This window comes from Aulonocara sp. 'chitande type north' Nkhata Bay, linkage group LG16 (assembly GCF_057382095.1).
Source record: "Aulonocara sp. 'chitande type north' Nkhata Bay isolate Kocher_YH1m ecotype deep benthic linkage group LG16, A_spYH_male_GT1.1, whole genome shotgun sequence".
Taxonomy (NCBI): domain Eukaryota; kingdom Metazoa; phylum Chordata; class Actinopteri; order Cichliformes; family Cichlidae; genus Aulonocara; species Aulonocara sp. 'chitande type north' Nkhata Bay.
In genome coordinates, this window is record NC_141359.1 from 37,814,878 (window position 1) to 37,831,962 (window position 17,085).

A 17,085-nucleotide genomic window follows, 5' to 3' on the forward strand; every position below is an offset into this window, starting at 1 on the left:
CATTGCTGGCTAAATGATATTATGCGTGCTTTACGCTGTGTTTGTCGCCGTGATGAGAGAAGGTGGAAAAAAGATAAACTTCAGGTTTCTTATGATATGTTACGGACCAGCCGCTCAAGTTTTCAAACTGCTGCTAGAATGGCTAAGGCATCTTTTCTTTCCAAAGCCATTGTGGCTAATGGTCACAACCCCCGTGTGCTATTTAAAATTCTTAAATCTGTTGTTAATCCCTGTTCTGATATGTCCTTGCCATATTCACAAGCTCTTTGTGAGCGTTTTCAAATTCTTTTTTTAAACAATTTTCATGGTTTTATAATTGATACGTGCCAGGTCCTTTTCTCTTTTCCCTCCCATCTCATTTTTCCTATCTTATTTTGTCAAGCACCTTGGTATACCCTTGGTTTTTTAGTTTGCTTTATAAATAAAGTTTATTATTATTATTATTATTATTATTATTATATAAAAAAATGATGGGTGGCTCAAGACTTGTCCCTGTGCAAAAGTCAATAAGACTTTATGCATTATACCCACACTTCAGCAATTTGCAGATGATTTTTTTGCAATAATTTATCTACAAACGTCTTTATTTATACAGCACCAAATCACAACAACAGTCGCCTCATGGGGTTGAAAAAAAATCAGAAAGCTCACACTGAAGAAAATGAAGTATGGTGAATATGATTCACCTCAAAGAAATAAAGTATGGATTTCTAACCAGAAGCAATATAATCTTGCACTCTGAATTTAAAATGAAAGTAGCAAAAATTGCTTACAGAAGCTCATAAAAGTTAAGTCAAATTTAGTTAACAAACAAAACCTGATTTCTTGATAAACACAACTCGTTTGCTGTGGTAAATGTTATTTTAATGAATCAGAAACTTTATTGTCATTGTCATGAGAACAACGAAATTAAGAATGGTCCCCGATCATTGCATCATCCCTAGCAATATCAAAATATAAATAAAACAATAAAATTCAATAAATAAAATAGATAGAATACTTAAAATACTAATAAGATATAAAACATTCACATACATTCCCACACACATGCTTCAGACCGTGCATAGATTAACACAAGAGTGGCGTGATGGACATTTTTTTGTAGTATTCAGATGTGTTATTGCAGTTGGATAACAGCTGTGTTTGAGTCTATTAGTCCTTGCTCTGATTGCCCTGTACCGTCTGCCTGAGGGCAACAGTTCGAACAGGGAGTGGCCAGGATGTGAGGTGTCTTTTATGATGTTTTGGGCCTTTTTAAAACAGTGGGCGTTGTGTAGAACTTCCAGTGTGGGGAGAGGGCAGCCAGTGATCTTTTGGGCGGTGTTAATGATCCCTTGGAGTGCTTTCCTCTGAGCCCCTGTGCAGCTAGTGTACCAGATGCATATGCAGTAAGTTAGAACACTCTCAATGGTGGCTCTGTAGAAGGACACCAGCAGTCTCTGTGTGATGTTATTCCTCCTGAGAATTCTCAGGAAGTACAGTCTCTGTTGGGCCTTTTTCAGCAGCTCGGAGGTGTTCACACTCCAGGAAAGGTTCTCCTCTATATTGACTCCCAGGAAGCGGAAGCTTGCCACCCTTTCTACACAGTCCCCATTTATGAATAGTGGTTGGATCTCTGCCTTTTTCCTTCTGAAATCTATTATGAGTTCTTTGGTTTTTGAAGTGTTGAGGAGGAGGTTATTGGCCTTACACCATGACGTCAGCTGCTCCACCTCGTCTCTGTACGTAGACTCGTCTCCCTTGGAAATGAGCCCCACCACTGTGGTGTCATCTGCAAATTTCACAAAGATGTTGCTGTGGTGGCGAGGAGTGCAGTCGTGTGTGTAGAGAGAGTAGAGCAGTGGACTGAGCACACAGCCCTGGGGTGAGCCAGTGCTGAGACTCAGGGCTGAGGATGTGTGATGGCCAACTCTGACTCTCTGTCTACGGCCCGAGAGGAAGCTATTGATCCACATGCAGGTGCTGTATGGAAGCCCCAGGTCTTGTAGCTTGGCCACCAGTTTGTGTGGAAGGATGGTGTATTAATCTAACTCCTGGCCGAGTCTCGGGAGAGTAAAGAGTGTCTCTAACTTCCAGCAACTGCAAAAAAGTAGCTTACAGCACCTGAACCGCATGACAGCACTAATTTAACACAAAACAAACAAAACACCAAACTCCAAACAACCTGCACCGCAGAGTTACACAACGATGGCACGATGAGGTAAGATGCTCACATGAATGTATTGAAAGCAGATGCAGTGCTGCTTAACTGGAGCACAGAAAGTGTTGAACATGGAAATGAGTCTCTGTCTTCACTGTTCAGTTCTGCTGCCACTGCCGCCAAGTGCTTGCTCATACAGTACATCCATGTTACATAGTAGAGTCTTTACTTTACAATATAAAGTGAACCAAGTGCCGGCTGCAAACCTTATGAGGGGGCTGTACATGTTAATGGGCATATAAACACATTCTTAGTTAGCGTATTGTCTGTCTTGTCTTAATGTTGGTTTATGTTGGTTTATAATGGAGCACTGTAACAAAAAAAATAATTTCCCCCAGGGATCAATAAAGTATTCTGATTCTGATTCTGATTCTGAAAAGGAGGAAAAAACTCACAAAGGAGAGTGGAGTGTAATGACCAAGGGGCCAGTGAAAGAAAAGCAGTTTTCAGCCCCATGCGTGCAGTTGTTTTACATATTGCCCAAAGGGCATGTCCACACGTACTGCTGATGCTGCAGGAACCAGCCTGTTGATTCATTTTACTCACTCATCCTTCACATTTGCACTGGCTCTGTAATGTGCCCCTAATATTCTGATTTTAATCAGGTTAAAAGCTCAAATAGAATATAAATGTTCCATATAAACACCCAGCTCAAAATAAACAGACTAAGTACAATTTCATTCTGGGCTGGTTTAAACGTTTTTTTTTTTTTTTACTTTGAGTTGAAAAATGTGATGCCATCACAAAGTGACCGTGTTGGTGACCAGCATGAGCTGTGTATGCTGCTGAGGCCCATGTTTGTAAAATGAATAAAGTGTTGAATTCCCAGTGTCAATAATCCAGTCCATTAAACAACACCAAACAAGAGTCAATAGCAGAATAAGCTGTTTGGCATTGGCAGAGAAGATTTGTGATTTTTTTTTCTTCAACCTACATACGCAGCTCTGCCGCTCAACCACAAATACATTTTCCTTATAACTGTGGCACCATTTAAGGGAGACCAAACAGGCTTCTTGGCAATAAGATTTATTGTCAAGTAGCCTTGTTACAACAAAGAAATTATTAACCAAACACAAACTTCCTTTCTTTTTGTGCTAAGTTTAAACCTGATCGCTTTCAAGATAGATTCACCCAGTGAATGACCTCTGTCAGTGTAAATATGTGTAAATATATGCATATTCAGTGATCATTTGGAGTTATACATAATAATGACCTATAATTCTGCTCTGAATGGTTTAGGACCAAAATACATCAGTGACCTCCTGACCCAGTATGAACCATCCAGATCCCTCAGGTCATCTGGATCCGGTCTTTTATCAGTTCCCAGAGTCAGAACCAGACACGGAGAAGCTGCATTCAGCTTTTATGCTCCTTATATCTGGAACAAACTCCCAGAAAGCCTCAGATCAGCTGAAACACTCAGTTTATTTAAATCCAGGTTGAAGACTCACCTGTTCTCAGCTGCATTTGAATAAAGCACCAAATCCACACTTTTAAGCTTAAATTTCAAAACTTACACTAACTACTGATCTTATCTATTTCTGATTTTATCTGTTTTGATTTTATATACTGTTTTGTTTGTTTGTTTGTTTGTTAAGTGGGTTTAGAGCTCTGGGTAGCTCCCCAGCTGGGTCTAGACTGGGTCTAGAGAGTATTTTAAATTCAGGGAATTTAAAATAGAAAGTAGCTCGTCCACAGAAGGACTGGTAGCTCCCCTTACGATAAGGGTTCAGATCGCGCGAACAGGTGTGAAATGTGTGTGTTTAGTTAGTTAGTTTGTTTGCTTGTTTTAATCAATTTTAAATCATGCTTTTTATTTGTTTTTGTTTCTAATGTCTCTGTAAAGCACTTTGAATCACCTTGTTGTTGAATTGTGCTATACAAATAAACTTGCCTTGCCTTGCCTGAACAAAGAGGTGTGAAACACTAACATCAGCCAACGGATCCCGTCCACCATAATTTTCTTCCCACTGAAATAAACTTAAAGTGGGCTCTGTGACGTAACACTAAATCCTCAGACGTCAAAATATCTTAAAAGGCACAAAGGCAGAACTGTTTCCAGAAAAATGAGTTCCAGTCAAATACATCGGTGTGCACCAGACCGCATTAAATGATTTGCACGGCTGATTTCTATAACTGATTCCAATCAAAATTCAAATGAATGTTAATAACTGTGCACTAACATGTAACACCTTGGTTGAAATATCCTTCACTGCCTAAGTCAATGAATCCTTATGAAAGCATCATCAGATTAGGTGTAAAGAGTCTAAAAATCCCAAGCATTTCTCAGAAGACATCATGCTGACAAACTGGAACATGTCACATTCCCACTATCAGCCAGATTACTTACTTCCTGAAAAGCTTAAAATAAAAGCATATATTTACTGTTATAGTCCACTTTATCTTTCTAGCAGACATTTACTTCTAAGGGATAAACGGTGTCTTTAATTATCTCTATTATAGTCATTGACTCAGGAATATACTTTTATTTATCTGATAACTCACAAAAGTCTCGTTATAAAACCGATTTATTTGACAACTCTGAAACAAAGTCATTAAATATTGTAATTGTTTTATTCAGAGATAAGAGTGGACAACAGAGCAGTAACAAACCTAATATTGTGTCAGCAAATGGAGATAAAAGTGAAAAAGTTAAGGTGAACAATGATGAAGTGAAAAATATAAGAAACCAGACAGCAGTTTGCATCCCGACCCGTAGGAAACAACGCTGATGAATCGTGCTCCATCGTTCTGGTTCTGTAGAAAACATGTTTTGTGACAACTAAAAGAGTTTAAGCAGTCTGAGAGTGCTGAGAGAGAGCTGTAGTTTCACATTTATTTTAACCATCAAAAGTACATTTAGTGGAAAAATATTAAAACCTTCAAACTGTTTAAACTATTGTCAAAATTTTCAGACAACTTGCAATCCATCAAACAATTTTCAAGTTAGTTGTATCGTTTTTAGTGGTGATTTCAATATGAGAAAAAACAAAGTCTTCTAATGGTTCAATAAGTGTTAAATGTAAAAAAGATAAAAACTCAGAGAAGAAAGAAAACACTGAACTGAAATATGATCCTTCTCCTGTCGTACAGGAGTGTCCCTTCAAACCTGCAGGAACTCATTCAGAGCTGTGGATAAAACTGCTTCATTCTTCTGGCCGTGTATCACTTTTATAAGATGGTATAATATTAAAGTAGAATGACACTCTGATAGCTCTGCCACATTTAAAAATGTTTGTCTTTGTCATGTGCAGTCTCTACAGTAACTAGTCACTGAATATTTTAAACTGTAATGAGAAGAGAGGCTGTAAACTTTTATTTTGTGTGAATTTACAGCCCTTCTACACACAGATGCTATATAGTAATTAGGCAAGTGAACATCAAAAATACATGTGTTGAAATGGGAGCCACAAGAGATATGCAGATAAATATTAATTTATATCTGCTTAGACTATTACAAAAAAATTTCAGACAACACAAAATTGGAGTTTTCTTAGACCTTTTTCAAAGCACATGATCTTTAACTGTGCATGATTATAAGACTATGAGTTTCCTTACTAAATAACACAAAAATCACTTAGTTTTTAAAATAACAATAAAAACTTTTTTCTGAATTTTGGTCAGTTTGAAACCGTACATGAGAGGATTCATGACAGGAGGAATGACAAGAAACTCTATTGCTATAAAGTTTTGAAGGACTTGAGGTAAAAACTTTGAACCAAATCGCGCACTCGTGGAATCGAGAAGCATTATTAAAACAAAAGTGTGTAATGATACGAGATGTGGGACACATGTTTGCATGAACTTTGCTCTGTTTTCTATAGACTTTACACATGTTTGAATGATATAGATATAGGACCAAACTATAAAAACACCATGAAGTGCATAAATAATTATTGTAATATTTGCAAATATGCCATTAACTATAGTTTGTGCTGGAAAACAAGCGAGTTGAACAATACTCGAGTTCACACAGAAGAGTTTGGAAATATACGGGCTGCATAACTTCAATCTAAATGTTAGAAAGGTATTCACAGCCATAATGCAGAAAGTTGTTGACCACAAAAGACATGCAAACCTTATGACTCTTTGCTTTGACATGATAGAGTGGTACTTCAGTGGCTGACATATGGCCACATATCTGTCATATGCCATGAGTGCAAGAATCGACAGTTCACTACAGGCAGAAGAATAAATCACCTGAGTCTGAATAAGGCAACCGTAATATGAGATGAGATGAACATCAGAGAGGAGATCCCAGAGAAATTTGGGAAAGAAACCTGCTGTTCCATAAAGTGCATTGATGCAAAAGACACAGAGCAGAATATACATTGATTCATGGAGGTTGCTGTCCAAGATGATGATCACAATGAGAGAAACATTGACGAGGCAAATGATGCAGTAACACAACAAACTGAGGGAAAAGAGAACAAACCTGTGACTGACTGTTTCATTGAAACCTGAAAGAAAAAACATTGTTATTACAGAAACATTATTCATTGTAGGTCAGTCCCTCATTGTGTCTAATCTCTGTTCTCCTCACTTCTTTATCTAGTACAGATAACAGCAACATGTGAGCTGTTAACCAGCCAATCAATGATCTGGAATGAAAGCTCACAGCTTTGGAAGATCATAGGACATTTAATATGTTTCCTTTACCAACCATAACATAAAACAACACAAATGTGCAGGTTCTCAAGAAATTTGAATAAAACAACTTTAAAAATATTTAAATAAATGCTTTCATGATGAAATATGTTCATTACTTGCATTTTGTAGATTCAGAAAAATAATAATTCATGTTAGCAGTAATGACAGCCACTTGTGTCAATCAGAGATCATTTTTGTAATCTCAGTCTCTCATTGAGCGCCCTCCTGTCACTAGCCAGCACGTCATGGAGTGGGTGGGAGGTATTATACTGGACAGCATCCACCTCTCAGACACCACCTTAAGAGAGTCCAGCTCTGTCCCCATAACATTACTGGCCTTGCGGATTGGTTTATTGAGTCTGTTGTCATCTGTGACCCTCAACCTGCTGCAACAGCACAGAGGATGGGACTGGCCACAACAGATAGCATTGTCTGACAGATGTTGAAGGACCTCAGCTGCCTCAGAAAATAGTCAGAAAAATGACTCTGGCCCTTCCTGTACAGTGCAGTGGTGTTTTTAACTCAGTCCAGTTTATTATCTGTGTGTAATCCAGTGCTCCACAATATTCACATTGACCCCCTGGATTGAAACATGGGTCACAGGTTTCCTGGTCCTTCTAAAGTGCACAATCAATTCTTTGGTCTTTGCCACATTGAGCTGCAGATGATTCTGCTCACTCCACGTGACAAATGGAGTCAACCACAGCCTGGTACTCTGTCTCATCATCCTCACTGATGCATCCAACCACCGCAGAGTCATCAGAAAACTTCTGAAGATGGCAGGTATCTGTGCAGTGGCTGAAGTCTTTGGTTTAGAGGCTGAAGAGGAAAGAGGAGAGGACAGTTCCTCGTGGTCCCCCCTGTGCTAAACATGCTAATGACATAATTTCTTGAATATATTACATAGATGTTATAACAGTAGTTTTACCTATAATGTATAGATTGTATAATTTTAAAAGTGAATTCTTGTCTCACAGGTTAGCGTGTCCAGCAACTTCCAAATCCCGGCCCAAATATGCTCTCTAATCCTGTCGCTGTGATTTTAACACAACGAAACAGTATCCCAGGAATCACTGACAGAAAGTAATTACAGAACACAGCCATAAAAACAATTTTTCTTTGTATTTTCTTTAAGAACTATGCAGTTAAGAACTCCAGGTTCCCATCCAAAAATCCAATAAGTATTGGTATTCATTTAAAAGTAAGTCTTACTGTTGATGTTTTGAGGTCTAATAAGAGTGTGATACAGCAAGCAGCAAGGTATCCTGCTGATATCAAACCACATTCATTTCTGTAGTTTTTACTTGAAACTTCTAGTTATAGACAGTGGTGGAGATTTAAAAAAATAAAAGTTTTCATAATAAATAAATAATAAGAATAAAAACAGCTTTATTTCAAACCTTTGGTTAATGTTCATGTGAATTGTGGAGGGAACAATGAGTCATTTGAAAGAATGAAAAACACCTATGAAACAGAAATGTTTCATAGGTGTTTCATTATATGTATGAAACACCTAAGAAGACATTTTAATATTATGTCAAGTAAATGTTGATCCAGTTTTCCAGCAGGGAGTGCTATTTATCTGTTATTAACCACAAGGAGGGCTGTTATACCCCTCATGTCAAACCAGTGTTTTATGGCCTCTTTATCAAATAATTTATGACTTAGGAAGTAATACAGGAACTGATAAAAGTTCATGTCAGTCATAATTTTTCTGACTATTATAAAATTATGATATTTCATAACTTGTTAGTAATCAATAATCATATGCACAAAAAATATGATCATGAAAAATATGGATACTTGTGATAGTTTGAGGTTAAGACAAAAAGTTCACCTTATTTGACCAAAAATGACACTTTTTAAGACAACTGTTATGGGGGCCCTGTGTGTGTGCACGTGTGAAAATGTGTTAAATGAAAATAACAGTCTTATTTAAACAGGTGCTTTTGTAACAGTGAGGATGGGGAGAGTTGGAGGCTGCGTGCCCCGATGGAAAGGTTTATTACATTTTATTTGCGCCTTATCAACACCTTGGTTAAATTTCTGATGTAATCCAGAATTTAAAAACAAACAAACAAACAAACAAAAAACATTAAATAAAAATAAATAAATTTAAATAAAATTAAATAAAATTAAAAAATTTGGGATACTCCCCCGCAAGCTCCTCATGTGTCAGGGCTTGGCTCTGTTCCTGGACTCCTGTCCTCTGGTAATAATAATAATAATAATAATAATAATAATAATAATAATAATAATAATAATAATAATAATAATAATACATTTTATTTGAGGGCGCCTTTGTAAAACCCAAGGTCACCGTACAAAGAGAAAATGACATAAATAAAACAGTAGATTAAAATAGATCCTAATAAATTAAAATATAAAAAAAAAACAAACAGCAAAATACAACCACAAACAACAAATGGTAAAATGGTAAATGGCCTGTATTTATATAGCGCTTTACTAGTCCCTAAGGACCCCAAAGCGCTTTACATATCCAGTCATCCACCCATTCACACACACATTCACACACTGGTGATGGCAGCTACATTGCTACAACAACAAAAACAAACAAACCCCCCCCCCCCAAGATTTGACAGTAAGTAAAATCTGTATTAAAGCGAGTAAGCCAGTTTAAACAAGTAGGTTTTGCGTTGTGATTTAAATAAGGGAATCTATATTTCTTAAGCTGAAGGAAGTGAGTTCCAGAGCCGAGGAGCAGAGCGACTGAGAGCTCTGTGCCCCATAGCGGTAAGACGAGCAGAAGGAACAACAAGATGAAGATCTGAGAGAGCGGGAAACTGTGGTGATATGAGGCATATCACAGAGATAAGAAATGCAAGGTTATGAATGCACTTAAATGTGAGAACTATGATCTTTCCATGCAGTGAACAGCGGACATTAATGTTTTTGTCACTTTTTATGGAATCAAACTCAAAGTAAGGTCAGTACTTCCACGCTTTAAACGCTGCACGCTCATACTCTCTCCTGCACTCGATATATTATCAGTTGTTGATCTGCAGACAGCTGTTGTCACGAACGTCGCACTCGCTTACGTCACTGTCATGAGACACTCTTGCAAAACAATCTCGGTTTTTAGTAACGCAGTAACGCAGCGTTCCTACGGGAAAGTAACAGTAATCTAATTACCTTTTTTGCAATAGTAATCCCTTACTTTGCTCATTACTTGAAAAAAGTAATCGGATTACAGTAACGCATTACAAGTAATGCGTTACTGTAATCCGTAATACTGTAACCCATCTCTGCTAACTACACAAGACAACACATTAACTACACACTCCAAACACCTAAACGTCACAAATCTCTCACATCTCAAAACTCGCTCTCTCTCTTTCTCTGCTGTCTTTATCTCTCTCTCTCTCTCTCTCTCTCTCACCATCACTCCTAAGCATCTTGTATCTAGTATCTTGCCAAATATTTCCTTGGGCAAGCTACTAACCCCATGGTTGCCTACTGGTGGTGGTCAGAGGGCCCAGTGGCGCCAGTGTCCGGCAGCCTCGCCTCTGTCAGTGCACCCCAGGGCAGCTGTGGCTACAATGTAGCTGCCATCACCAGTGTGATGTGTGTGTGAATGACTGAATGTAGTGTAAAGTGCTTTGGGGTCCTTAGGGACTAAATAAAGCACTATACAAATGCAGACCATTTACCATTTTTTACCTTAGACAGTAAACGTGACGGAAGTATTCAGGAAAAACACTGCGTATATATTGTTTATCATGAGTCTGGTTTTACGTGGCCTATCAACACAATTTAAAAACTGGTATATATATCACCTTGTTGCTTTGTCTTTAAGTGGTCATGTGATTGGCTTACCACGACTACTTTATTCTTCCTCAGTCAAATAGCAGCACTCATGCGATTGTTTTGCCCCCCTAGCTCCAGGTGTTGTGCCAAAAAGTGATCGTCGGGCACAAAGTGATTGCCGTCCGAGGGAGCACGCGCAGCTGCTTAAAGCTGTAGCGCACAGATTACTTATATAGGCAGCTACTTCTGTGCAACTGATATAAGATGCGGTAAACTGAACACAGCTTCAAGCGTCTGTTTGTTGAAAAATAGTAACGCGACCGCTCCGCATTTTCTTGTTAGTAATGGTAACGGCATTGTAACGATAGAAATAGTAATTAGTTAGATTACTTGTTACTGAAAAAAGTAACGCCGCTACTTGTAACACAGTTATTCCCATAACTAGAAACAACATCAGAAAGAAGAGATATATGATAGTGTGTTATTGTAAAATAAAATGACTATGATTTATGTGCAATAAAATTATATAAAACATACACCAAAGTACACGCAGAACTTTTTATTAGTAAGTTACAATGCGATCACATGCACTGCGGAAGACGTTTCAAAAATAATGCAATGACATTTCATCATGTTTCAGTTAGGCGGGTTAAGAATCAAGCAGTGAAGTGAAAAAACATTTGTTCTGTTTATAACTATTAGAAAATGTCTGATTGAACACAGAAGAAAAATGCACTTTACTGCACATCTTCATTTTGTTTTTCTAATTCCATTCAGAGATGGACTTGCTGTTGTGTTTTGGATCATTGTCCTGCTGCAAAACCCAAGTGCACTTCAGCTTGAGGTACGAACAGATGGCCAGAAATTCTCCTTCAGGATGTTTTGGTAGACTGCAGAATTCATGGTTGAATTTACCATAGCAAGTCTTCCAGGTCTTGAGGCAGTAAAACGGCTCAAGAACATCACACTAACGCCACCACATTTTACTGTTTGTATGAAATTCATTTTCTAAAATGCACTTTAATTTTCACACCAGACATAACGGCACACAAACCTGCCAAAAAGTTCTACTTTTGTCTCATCAGTCCTCAGAGTATTTTCCCAGAAGTCTTGGGGAGCATAATCATGAGCCTTTATGTCTCTTTTAATAAACGTGGTTTTCGTCTTGGAACCATTTTTGCCAAGTCATGAACACTGACATTAGCTGAGGCAAGAGAGGCCTGTAGTTCTTTGGATGTTGTTCTGGGGTCTTTTGTGTCGTCTTGGATGAGTCGTGCCTGTGCTCTCACAGTAATGGGATGGTTCACCACTGTTTCATGTTTTCACCATTTGTAGATAATGGCTCTCACTGCGGTTCCATAATTTTAGAAATGGCTTTATAGCCTTTTCCAGACTCAGAGATCTCAAATACTTTGTTTCTGATTTGTTCATGCATTTCCCTGGATTGTGGCATGATGTCTGGCTTTTGACGATCTTTTCGTCTACTCCACTTTGTCAGGCAGCTCATATTTAAGGGATTTTTTTGATTGAGAAAATGTAGCACTTTTTCACACAGGACCATGTGTTTTTTTGTTGGTGGTGGTTTTTCACCTTGATTTAGAAACTGCATTTTGTGATTTCGTGTGTTATCGTCATCTTAAATTTGTTCGATGTTCTGAAACATTTAAGTTTGACGAACATAAAAATAAAACAGGAAATCAGGAAGGGGGCGAACACTTTTTCACACCACTGTAATGACAAATGTTGTTACTGGTGGTGGTTTTTCACCTTGATATAGAAACTGCATTTTGTGATTTCGTGTGTTATAGTCATCTTAAATTTGTTCGATGTTCTGAAACATTTAAGTTTGACGAACATAAAAATAAAACAGGAAATCAGGAAGGGGGCGAACACTTTTTCACACCACTGTAATGACAAATGTTGTTACTGACAAATCTGTTATTGTCGTAAACAGGAATGACGTTGTAAACTCATATTTACTTTAGAATTAGAATTACAGCCTCTCTATATGAATGCTATATGGTAATTACAATATTGTAATAATGTAGGATCTTTATCTTACAATATTAGGCACCTTGAGGTGACTGTTGTTATGATTTGGTGCTACATAAATAAAACTGAATTCAATTAAATTAGGCAGGTGGTCATCATAAATACATTCAGTGCAAAGATATGTAGTGTTAAGGTTCACAATTGAGGAGGGAGAGTACAAACCACTCTTGGTCCAGAAGGTCTTGGTCAAACAATGATTTTAATGAACACACGTGTGGGAAGATACTCTGTATGCAGACAGCAAGTAGTCTTCGACTTAATCAAAGCATGAACAGATATTTTATAGCATCAGGGTTTGATTTACTGACGCCCCTTCATGCGTCACAGATACATTTTATACATAGATTTATACAAGATGATCTTCTGGCTTTTACCCCAGAAGATCATCTTCTATTTTCATGGCTGGCCCTTCCTGTCTACCTTTCAGTTCTTGTCTTGTTCCTCTTTTACCGAGACACTTTTGCAGTTACAGCCAGACATGAGTAACCTCTCTCTCCTCTAAATAAATCTAACTCATGTGTGTGTGTCACGACCTCACATGCTCTTTCTCAATTCACCTGTTGCACTTCTGACCTTTCACCAGGACAGAGGCTCACTGAGACTATGTGTCTGTCTTCTACTAAATAAATGTTTTAACCAAGAACCTCTACTAAAACCTTAATATAAAATGATCTGATATATAAGTGTTTTGTAAGCATGTATTGCAATTCCTTCTATGGCTCCAAGTCACTTGCACAATAGATTGTCCGAACATCGCGCCGAACAAAGCTTCCGACCCCCAATTAATTGACCGAGCTCCAACTCTTTAATAAGCACAGATATGCATTGTGTATAAAATAGTCATAACTGCTTAAGGCCTTCTTAAAGCTATCTGTTACATTGTTAAAGCCTCGTCTTAGCCTGCGGCTCAAAATAACTTCCACTTCTGCATACAACTTCCTGTCAGCCTGCAACTCAGTCTTTCTGAAAGAGACACTGTTTAACCCCTGAATGCAATATAAACTCCAGATTATATTATTAATGCAATGGTAATGATGACAATTATTTAACAATAGCAGTAAAATAATTTCCCTGCTCCACACTCCCTCTCTCGACCTCTGGAACACCAGAGGTCGCAATACATTGTGTCCTCGCTCAGACCCTCTCTGGTGGTTTAGCAGGCCTCGAGATCTCCAGGATCCTCGCCCCTCCTGTGGTCGCTGAGATCTTCTGCAAAGGAAACAAAACACCTTTTCTTGCATCTCCCTAACTTATCCTTTTTGGGACTCTTTAATCAAAAGCATGATCCTAATTATGCTCTTAACTTATTGACTTGTATTTATGTATATTCTTCAACGTTCCTCATCACTTTAAAACTCTTTAAGCCCTGCTTTCACGTCCAGTTGCTCGCTCTATTTTCCCTTATCTGATCATCAACATCCTGTGCACAAATTGTCGCTGCTGCAAGTTCCTCTACTCTAAAAGATCCAAAAGAAAACAACCACTTTAATCAATTAAGTTTAAGCATATAAGCAATTACTCCTGCATAAATTTCATCATAGCTAAATGCTGCCTAAAAACAACTCCTATGTGTTAACTTCATTTTAACCTCACATTTCCTATGTTATAACCCATTTTGGTATAGCCTTTTTATTTCATTTTGCTCCTTTTAATGTAACAATACCTTCTAATTCTAGTTTATCAGATTTAACCAAAATATATGCTTTCCTTCCTCTTTGGTCCTTCTTTAAGTTCAGTTAAAAGCTAAATGAATTTAGGGCCTTTTGCCTGGAATCAATACTGTCATGTGTGTTTCTTAACTCTGTGTCTGTAAGCGTGTGCAATCCTTCAATAACTTCAATGACTCATCTCAAAAATGCAATATGTATAAAAATCATTTCTATTTATAAGCTCTCCCCTTTATCCTAAAAATACCTCCTATGTAATATCTGTATGTGTAAGCCTACATTATAACCACTACTTCTAGAAATCAAAAAGAAATCAAAGCTGTTCTACTCCTTCAATCCTCACTAATTTTCCCTCTAATATTTATTCACGGCTTTGAAAAACCGGCATTGTATCTTCTAAACAGGATTCAGTTCTGTCATGGTCCTGGGCCATGTTGGCCCAGTATTCTTGGTTCCTTGTATTTTCGCTCCTTATTTAGGCCAGGTTTTCTGAGGTGTCCTGTTGTGGTGTTCCCTAAGTGTTTTTTCCCTTTGTGACTCTTACCCCCTTGTGCCCCTCTGTGTATTTATGAGCTCTCGTCTCTCTTTGTGTTTATTCCATGTTTCCCCCAGCCTGTTATGTCTGTGTTCTCCCCGTGCTCTCTCTCCTCCTGTCTTTAACCTTAACTTAAAAATAACAGTTTCAGTTTTACCATATCCAAATGATCAAAAACCCAAAAGGTCCTGAAATGATCCTAAATTATTAAACAATTAAATTATTAAACCCTAAACCCCCCTTTATCTTGATACATTTCATGTGTCAAGATACTATACAAAACTTAAAAATGCTCAGTTTCCCCACTCATGATCCAATCTATGTCATAAAAATAAACTTAAAACAGAACAGTTATCAGTCATGTGTTTCTTCAAGTAATGATAACTGAGTTACATCAAAAAATATTTCCCCTTTAGCATTTGGCATTCTCCCAACAATATACTATAATCCCATAATCTAACCCCACTTAATAAAACAAAACAGAAATTTTCTCTAGTAAAAACAAATTGTTTGTCCACATTTATTCATCCTCACATTCACTCACACATTCACTCCATATTCTTGCTAATAGTGGAGCTTCCCGCGTCAGATTCTCCACCCTCAGCAAAATGAGCTCAGTCATTTTTTATTTTCCATAGGAAAATATTTCTTTATGCTTTTGGACTGGATTGACTCGCATAAAATCCTTTTTACAGGGACTTACGTCCTGAATAGTCCCCAGGTAGCTTTCTCCTCAGCCAATTATAATCTGGAAAGCCCACCTTATATTTGCTCCTCCCGAGAATTTTCAGCGCCGTTATTCACTGTTTCAGGCCTGCTTAGAACAGAAATGAAAAAATAGAGCTGATTGTTAGCTCATAAAAACAAAACAAAATCACCTGACAGGTTTTCTTTAAGTGCACTGTTACAAAATAATGGGCCCAATTTTTTAGACATGTCCATGTTTCCTAAAACTCCCTCTATTAAAACAAAAACAACAACCCAAACCTAACTGACAAAATCAACCCATCACCTCAACAACCTCAACAACCTTAAACACACAAAAGTTTTGCCACCACATAATTTCACCTCCTCAATACACCGAAAGTCTCATTAAAACCACACAATTTGCAAACAAAAATCACCCCCTTATGCTCTTAAATTCAGCATAAGAGCCCTTACGACATCATATAATCACTAAACTATAAATTCCCTACCCCAATCTGCACTTCTCTTGTCTGCCATGCTTCCTCTTCTGAAAGTCACTTCCTCAGTCACACACACACAGGAAGCTCCTACGTCACCACTCACTCCAACTAATTTGCATACTGAGTCATCTCTCAATGAGTTGCTGTAACAACAGAAACATATGTTTAAACATCACCAACTCATTAAATCATTTTATTTCTTTCAACAGTGATCACTAGTGTTGATCACTCAGTACGAGAGCACTCCTAAGTCACTCTTTTTTTTAAAAACTACTTTAATCACTTTTTTGTTTTCATAACTCACTCCCTTTGTCATATGGCTTCTTCTATTCCTCAATTACAAATTTAAATGCATTTTATTAAACATTCACACCATTGTATCATTCATACAAAATAGCAAGCTGTTCTTCATTGCATATGTTTGTGTTCTTAGCCAGGTTTAATCAGTGTCTATGCATTAAACTCCATGAGCTTGTCTTGTCTTTATAAGGTTAATGCATTTTCTGTTTGTGTGTGTGAATTTGCATATGTTGCTTTTGCAGTGTGTCAGACTCCTGCACAATTCTCCACTCAAGCCGTCAGTTGTCTTTCCCAAATCTGCTAACCCAAATTCTGATTTCCTACCTTAAATAGCAGCATTCCTTGTCCTCAGCCAGAAGGTAGGGCTCCACTTGCCACTTACCCCCTCTGCCTCAGCCCAGCGGCTTTACCCGTCAGGTCCCGTCTTCTTACTGAAGCCGAGTAATCGTGACTGTGCCTGCCTTAGGTTGTCCCAGGGTTTCGAGGTGGGATCTTACCCGTCATGGGCTATCCAGCCTTCCATACTCGCCTGATACGGGGCCCAAGTGGGCAGGGGAGGGAACACACTGGCTCTGGAAATTAGAGGAGTGTAAGCTGCTTCCTTCATTGCATCTTATATTAAACTATCTCACTTCTGACTCCTTCCTAGAATAATTTCACATATGGCACTTTGTGTATGTGTGTTTTCTATTCATTAATGTAATTGTCAGTTATTTTCTCTCTTCA

The 17,085-nt window shown here is 37.9% G+C and overlaps 1 protein-coding gene across 1 annotated transcript; it reads right to left on the minus strand.

The window, feature by feature from the left end:
• Positions 1-5,773: 5,773 nt before the first annotated feature.
• LOC147312051 (olfactory receptor 2K2-like) lies at positions 5,774-6,700 on the minus strand. The gene has a single exon (XM_086266393.1). It carries the CDS (start codon positions 6,698-6,700, stop codon positions 5,774-5,776), a length of 927 nt encoding a protein of 308 aa, XP_086122519.1.
• Positions 6,701-17,085: the final 10,385 nt, after the last annotated feature.